This window comes from Corticium candelabrum, chromosome 20 (assembly GCF_963422355.1).
Source record: "Corticium candelabrum chromosome 20, ooCorCand1.1, whole genome shotgun sequence".
Taxonomy (NCBI): domain Eukaryota; kingdom Metazoa; phylum Porifera; class Homoscleromorpha; order Homosclerophorida; family Plakinidae; genus Corticium; species Corticium candelabrum.
The window spans coordinates 1,353,316-1,360,815 of NC_085104.1; the positions used below are offsets into that span (position 1 = coordinate 1,353,316).

The window sequence follows — 7,500 nt, forward strand, 5'->3', positions numbered from 1 at the left end:
TTTCGGTTGGCGGCTTACCTGAGACTTAGACTTTCCTTGCCTTTGTGTGATAATATTTAGACGTGTGACTGTGGACGAACAACCGGTGACTCAAGCGGATATCATCAGATTACATGCAAAACTGGGGTGGTACTGTGTGGTCACATGACTCGATCATTTCTGTGTGGTCAGATTGTCTAAACAATTTCAGAATTCAACACAAAAAGAGCCAAAAGATAGACATGCTACATTTGACAGCCGCCCAGACATTGTTTTCTGGTATTGGTTCCAACGTAGAGTTAGATATAGCACTTGCTCATCCGTGGAGTTTGGACATATTTCCAACGTCAGCCACTATGGAGGGAGCAGCCGCTGCTAGAAGGGAAGACAGGAAGTTGGCTCGCTATGAGAAAGAAAAACATCCTGGTGGGTTGTCTGTGAGAGTGGTTCCACTAGTCTTGGAACATTTTGGAAGGCAAGGCAAGAAGGCAGAGACCTATTTAGATGACTTGTCAAAAAAACGATCAAAGGATGACTTTGGAAAATCAAACAGGGCAGAGTTTAAAGATTATTGGCATCAAAGAATTGCCATTCAATTGCAACATTGCAATGCCAATGTAGTTCTGAAGAAAATCAGTAATGCCTTGTCGGGACAAGCCAAGTGCCGAGACTCGTAGATGTTCTATAGAAAAGGGATCACATGATTCCTTTTAACCAATGAGTAGTTAAATATATATTGTATTTAGTTGTTAGTTGTTTTCTCTTGCTTTTATTGTCATAGGACAAACGTAGTTAGCCATTTGCTATTGTATCCTAATTCAAATATGAAAAATATATGTATTGACAGACAGACAGACCATTGACAGACAGACAGACAGACAGACAGACCATTGACAGATAGACAGACAGACAGACCATTGAAAGACAGACAGATAGACAGACAGACAGACAAACCATTGACAGACAGGCAGACCACTGACGGACATACAGACAGACAGACAGATGGGGAAAAACTTTCTGGAAAGGCTAGCCAAGAAGTCGCGTGATGAACTTGGTCAACTTAACGCTGCTGAGTTTCGGGACATCCGGAGAAAAAGATTCTTAACTCAACTTTAGAAGTGCAACGCAAAGGTCATCATGAGAAAAATCTCAGCTCTGACAAATGACATTGACTGTACTGTAGATTGCTCTGCCCAGTTTTTCAGCCACTAAGTTGGCTCAGGGGAGTCTGCATTGTTCTCTTTTAAGTGTTACATGTTTGTTTGTTTTTAAAATCTAGTCCTAGTAAACTCTCGTAGTTACAGAACTTTGTATAGTTACCTTGCTAGCATTGTATTATAAATGTATGTTTGAAATAAATGTTATTTGACAGACAGACAGACAGACAGACAGACCATTGACAGACAGCTAGACTATTGACAGACAGCTAGACCACTGACAGGCAGACAGACAGACGGATAATTTAGACAGACAGACAGACAGACTATTGACAGACAGACAGGAAGAAACTATTGAGACTAAACGTCTAGACGTGGTGTTGTCCACTGCTCAGATTCTTAACGGCTTACTTACTTGATATCATTGCACTGTAGTGACAGTCATTAATTTGTCTTGTATCTAAATTTGTGTATACACTAGCTGTTTGTTGAAGGTCATGTCTGGTAAATCAGCTCATGATGTCATCAAGGCACATAAGTTGATATCAACTGAGCAATTGAGACCTGGTGGTTCTAGCACAGAGAGGAAAGCTGGCGTTCAGCTTATGACAGTGAGGAAACAAGAATTGTGTTGGGACAACTAGGATATGCGTGAATTGTAATGTGTATGTATATAGGGAGAGCAATATTTGGGGCTGATGGAGTCAGAAAGTGTGGAGGATTTTGTGTATGAACCGATTTTGATTGAATCATGTGGTCCTTTGTTTCCGTCTTCAGACAGTTTGGAATCAGTGGGGTAAGACGTGTGTGTGTGTGTGTGTGTGTGTGTGTGTGTGTGTGTGTGTGTGTGTGTGTGTGTGTGTGTGTGTGTGTGTATGCATGCATGTGCGTGCATGCATGTGTGTGTGCGTGTGTGTGTGTGTGTGTGCACGTGTGCATTCATGTGTGTGTGTGTGTGTGTGTGTGTGTGTGTGTGTGTGTGTGTGTGTGTGTGTGTGTGTGTGTGTGTGTGTGTGTGTGTATGTGTGCATGCGTGCGTGCATGCATGTGTCTGTGTGTGTGTGTGTCTGTTTGTTTGTGTGTGTGTGTGTGTGTGTGTGTGTGCATGTGTGTGTGTGTGTGTGTGTGTGTGTGTGTGTGTGTGTGTGTGTGTGTACTATAATCTAATATTTTGTTTGTCAGGTATTTGAGACACATTCGCCGTCCCAACGACACTCAGCTAGCTGGTGGGTACTCACTGGAAATAGCATGCCAAAGAGCATTACAAGATGCTTTGTCTGGTTTGTTTTATTCAATGACATAACATATTTATAATAATTAAACCAAATGATATTTTGAGAGGATTATAACTACATATATACATATTCTGTAATGAGCTGCAGCTGCTGAAACGATTGAAGCAGAGTGATGCAAGTTGTATTCCAGTATTGTTGTATAGATTGTCATAGCTCTAGATGTACATGTAGTTTCTATTCGAGGCACTGTATCCGGGTTGTTGCTAGGGTATATATGCATCAATGACGCAAATGGGGTAAGACGAGCCGAGACATTGTAACGCTTTGATTGGTAGAGATCCATTTAGTTTGTTGTCAAGACATGTCGATTTGTCAAGTTTTCTTACTTTGAGTATGCGTAGAAGCGGCTTGTAAGGCATTCAAAAGTGAGTCTTGACAAGAAATGAAATTGTTGAGGAAACGCCTCAGAATATATTGATTAATTAAAATTGGTGCTCACGAGGAAGTGAGATCGACTTTGGGTCTTTAATGGAATTTATTTGATATTGGAATGGACTGCAACTTGAACATGGCAACAGGACATGTTGTGTGCCTGTTGCAAACTAATCGCTACCAAAACGAGAATACATCAATCAGCTAGTGTGCATTCATTAGCTAATGTTGTAGCAGTCTAGTGAAGGTCTCGTGAGTGTTTCTGTAGAGCTGCCACAAAATCGGTGGCAACGTTGAGTGGAGAGCTGGGACTGAGGTCTAGTTTGTACATCTTCTGATCGGTTGGTGATATCATCACACCAACACGAATGACACGCAAACTGGTACTTCCCAGCAGAGGATCAGTGACCACCCAAGTGGTCACAGCATTGGAGCACAGACACTAGCACATTCACACACAAATATGTAATATTTGGCTCTAAATTGAGATAAAATTGTTACCTCACAACAGAAGCAGTGTCCTCCACAGCATGGTGGTATGCCCAGAACATCAGTGGTGGACAGAACAGAGGTGTCCGATAGCATTTCTACAGTGCGTACGCAATGTAAGGCAATTGGCAAGTACAAGAACTTGTCACCAAACGAGGATTTTGCTTGGAAATTTTGAGTGGTTGTAGTATCAAGCCAAGTGTCTTAATGAAAAGAGACATGATGGATGATTGACAGACCACGTATACATACTGTATGCATTTCCTTCCTTACTTTGTTGGACGCCTGATGAGATGAAAAGGATGCGTTTGTTGGTAATGAGAGCACGACCAGCAGGAAGACTGCGTATTTCCTTTTCATGGGCATCAAAAACTGTCAACTTTGTGAACTTGACCTGCTTATCGGGAGCAGTCAACACTTGTTCATCTTCCATGACAAGACGACGCAGCAAATCATCCAGTGACATGATGCCACCCTATACTCAACAAACATGTACACAAAACAAAATTTTAAGTCAAAACTTTATCAAGTGATAGCAATACTGATACCGATACTGTCTGCACTCTGTTTTGACATGCAGCATAAGAACTTGCTCCTGCTGCTGACAGTTTGTTAACAAGTTTCCTGTGAGAATGAGGATGTTGTGTTCGTAGAGATGCGCCGTATGGTCCCGAAAGTAGAGCATCCAGTGGCCCCTGAGCACGAGGCTGATTATAAATGGCTGGAGATGGTTGACTGTATGGAGATCTGACGTATCGTGTTGCTGTATTGCCACTTGGTGGAAACATTTCATGCTGATTGGTCGGCTCTACACATTACGTGGTGTAGCCAGCCTTCAGTATAGTTTAATGTATAGGGGGTACATGTCTATGCTTGACAATGATATATTCAGCCCCACAGGATGTTTGTATGCATGTGTGTGTTCATGCATGAATATACATGTCAATCACCACACACACACACACACACACACACACACACACACACACACACACACACACACACACACACACACACACACACACACAATTTACTAATCCAACACTACATCTAGTACATCATCATGTAGTTTCCATTAGCACACTTCTTATAAAACGGAAACATCTGTTTAGTCGCTGAACAAAAGCTGTAGCCACCTGTCATTATTTGCCTACTCTACTGTACTAAATATTATTAATTCATAATAATATTAATAATTAATTAACTTGGGAAGTGACTGTGAAATGGAAGCGCTCAATAGTTACAATTGACTGCAATAGCAAAACAATTGCGTCTTGTCACACAACCGCAACATCCTTTCGCAATGTCAGATCCTTTTTTTTGACTAGAAATGACCAAAAGTATCCTCCTGTATACATAACAGTGTTGGGTTGGGTTTGGGCGTGTTAAGATAACGCGCGCACTCTTCCGTCACACATGCACATGCAGATCAGAAAAACAAACATCAACACACAAAAAATGTAGATACCGGCAATTACATCCACCAACCAGCCAAATGTTGAGGAGCCTGTCCCTCACGTCCTCTCTAACTGCTCTTCACCCCAGTTAGTAAATGGTACGTGTGCTAGGTCCATGGGTGCACGTGCAGATTACATCTGGGGGCTCTTCCAGCCTCGAGGCTCCGTGTGCACGCCCCTCTTCCAACTTCTACAGTTCTGCCACTATAGTCGATAGAGCCAACTCTGCTGCTCGTTGGAAGAGCATGCCCCTCTTCCAACCTCTACTGTTTATCAGCTCCTGCGCTGGTACCTACAGGTTGGAAGAGGGGCGTGTCTTTGAAACTCTTCTGGAAGAGGCTGGAAGAGCCCAATCGAACGTGCCTCTGTTATACCTCTTTCAGACGAACTGGCCTGAGCTAATACGTCAGACTGTAGAATCGGTTCATGATCCATGACGCCGAGAACTTCGAACTGACTCTCGTTCGTGGGATCAACACACGTGCTTTACTACTTTTTTCCGCTCCCAGTCCACAAATATGCTAATCTAATTACATTAACCCTACCATGCTGGTCAACTCTGGACTTTGACTCTCACACGAAACTCGAGTGAACATTTAGCGAGACAAGTTCTAGATTAGATGCATATCTAGAAGATCTAGAGTGACTGTTTGATCCAGCCTAGCAGCGGACTGCGCATGGTCAGTCTAGAGGTTTTCTAGCTAGCTAGTGTAGCGCAGCACTATTACAAACTACTACAAACAATCCATCTAGGGCAGCTTTTGATGTACAGTACTGTGTCAAAATTCTGGAGTGAGCAAACCTTTACATACATGTCAATCTCAGTTTCCAGAGTCCCAGTAGTTGACCCAGGCGGGGACACTGCGGGCACATGCCGGGGGTCCCGTTGGAGCATTTTTGATTTTAATCAATCAATAGCATAGAGTCTCAAACAGGAGTCTAGATTACAGACATGGTATTCAATTATTCATTGAATCAACTGTATGACGTAGGATAGTTGCGGCCTAGACTTAGAATTATCTTTTACAACAAACTGTCGGTCTACGGTTCAGAATATATTGTTAAAACGTCGATGAGTCAGAGTAAGTGCCACTTTGGGTTTTACTGACAACCCACGCCTTTACTAGAATTTGCTTCGCGTAGGTAATTGGAATGGACGACAAGATACAATGTGACGTACTACAATCCACGTGTGTTGTGCTTGGCATATCTAGGCTACAGAACGCCAATCTATTGCACAACTAATAGCTACAAAGCATCGAAAGTAGAAATGCAGCTATCCAGTCTACGTGTAATGCCCGGATGGAAGGTCCGCCGTACAGTGTGATACAGAGAGACCTGTTGTGTACTAGAGTATGGTACAGTACAGCAATATACAGATTTGCAATTGAAGTTGCTATACAATGTTTCAAGGACATGCACTAGCTAGCAAGACTATTGTGTATAGTCACTCTAAACCGGAGGAGACAGCTGGACGACATCATTGACACTCCCCGTGGATCCCGGAGTCCATTTGTCCGTCGAAGGTGTGAGGCAAATTGTTGGCATGGTCGTGTCGCGTCCCACTTCTCTATCACTCAGCGACATGCTCGATTCAAGCGAGCAATTGGTGAGTCGCGTTCTCAACTTTTTAGAATCTCCCGTCGTCGTTCTCGGCGACTCTCCGTCGGGCACCATTGCTGTCAACGACCTCGTCTTGTCGCCTGCAAATGTTACCGCTTCTGGCTTTTGTGTGGGGCTGGTTTGAGTTTTGAAGGCAGTAGCCGCTTGCCAGACGACGCTAGAGAGCGTGCCGCTCTTCTTCTCTCGAGATTGACGCAAGCTGGGACGGAGGTTCTGCATCAGTGACAGCCAGTTGTCGTTCGCTTCCTTGCATTTTTGCTCGATTTGCTGGACGTTGAACGGAGCGGATACGTGTCGTCCGTTAGGGAAATCGGGCCGTTTCTGGTTCGCTCCGATGAGCATGAGCGACGTGGCGGCTTCAAAACTGGTGGAAACGCTCGAAAATTTAGGACTTTGTTTTTTCGATGGATTGACAGCAACGCGTTTAGAGACCTGGGCAACAGAAGGGGCAGACGACCTTGTAGATGAAGACTTAGTTTGACGGCAGGGACCGTTGGAACGGATGCGGACCGTTTTGGTTGATGGCGAGCGGTGGTTCTTGCCGTCGTTCTCGTTCGCTTCGCCGTCGGACATCGACGTTGCACTCTGACACGACTGACAACTAGTCGTCGACGCTACGTCTTGACGCTCAGCCGAGAGGCACCGATCTTTCACCTCTTGCCATTCGACTGGCGTCTGAGGCACTGCAAGAGGTGTAGAAAGGGCACAGTTGCGACCAGGTCTGTTGGTCCTACCGACAGGACTCTCATCTCTAGGCACGGATTCTTTCCACTCTAGAAAAACCAGCCGACTGTACCGCTTTAGAAGGAAAAAGATCTTTTCTCTGTTGGTACATTTAGCCTTCGTTATCGGACATACATTGTTGTTGTCGGGCACGTCAACACTGAGTTGGTACTTGACCAGTTCGTCTACTAACAGCCGCACTGCTTGGTAGTCTCCTGATAAAACGGCTAGAGCGAGTGGTGTGTTTCCATCGACGTCGCGAGTGTTCACATCGACGTCGCCGTCTTTGATAAAGAGAGCCATGATGTTGTGGTATCCCAACACTGCAGCATAATGCAGAGGCAGCCTACCCAGGTCATCTATCACAGTCGGGTCCGCACCATAGTCCGACAACATACGTGTGAT

At 44.3% G+C, this 7,500-nt stretch overlaps 3 protein-coding genes across 4 annotated transcripts in view; 1 reads left to right on the forward strand and 2 right to left on the reverse strand.

Moving 5' to 3' along the window:
• The window catches only part of LOC134195579 (CDK-activating kinase assembly factor MAT1-like), a 6,115-nt gene extending 3,439 nt beyond the window's left edge, over positions 1-2,676 (forward strand). For both annotated transcript variants that reach the window (XM_062664624.1, XM_062664625.1), the window contains exons 6-8: positions 1,631-1,747; positions 1,814-1,932; positions 2,319-2,676. In XM_062664624.1, the coding sequence (XP_062520608.1) occupies positions 1,631-1,747; positions 1,814-1,932; positions 2,319-2,439 (357 nt within the window). In that variant the 3' untranslated portion in view covers positions 2,440-2,676. The remainder of the gene's footprint in view (positions 1-1,630; positions 1,748-1,813; positions 1,933-2,318) is intronic.
• A 211-nt stretch (positions 2,677-2,887) lies between these two features.
• On the reverse strand, positions 2,888-5,250 carry LOC134195700 (uncharacterized). The gene is made up of 5 exons (XM_062664774.1): positions 5,124-5,250; positions 3,841-4,100; positions 3,566-3,767; positions 3,305-3,495; positions 2,888-3,245 (listed from the first exon to the last, which is right to left on the reverse strand). The coding sequence occupies exons 1-5, from the start codon at positions 5,182-5,184 to the stop codon at positions 3,042-3,044; spliced, it is 918 nt and encodes a 305-aa protein (XP_062520758.1). The 5' UTR covers positions 5,185-5,250; the 3' UTR covers positions 2,888-3,041.
• A 723-nt stretch (positions 5,251-5,973) lies between these two features.
• LOC134196040 (protein phosphatase 1 regulatory subunit 12A-like) overlaps positions 5,974-7,500 on the reverse strand; it is a 1,695-nt gene continuing 168 nt past the window's right edge. Inside the window, exon 1 of the mRNA XM_062665121.1 lies at positions 5,974-7,500. This exon is cut by the window's right edge and continues 168 nt beyond it. Within this exon, the coding sequence (XP_062521105.1) occupies positions 6,202-7,500 (1,299 nt within the window). The 3' untranslated portion in view covers positions 5,974-6,201.

Coding starts and splice junctions, on each gene's coding strand:
- LOC134195700 (XM_062664774.1), bottom strand. CDS start 5,184: ATGGATCATGAACCGATTCTACAGTCTGACGTATTAGCTCAGGCCAGT. Junction 3,768..3,840: donor ACAGAGTGCAGACAGTATCG/GTATCAGTATTG, acceptor TGTTGAGTATAG/GGTGGCATCATGTCACTGGA. Junction 3,496..3,565: donor CTCATCAGGCGTCCAACAAA/GTAAGGAAGGAA, acceptor CTTTTCATTAAG/ACACTTGGCTTGATACTACA.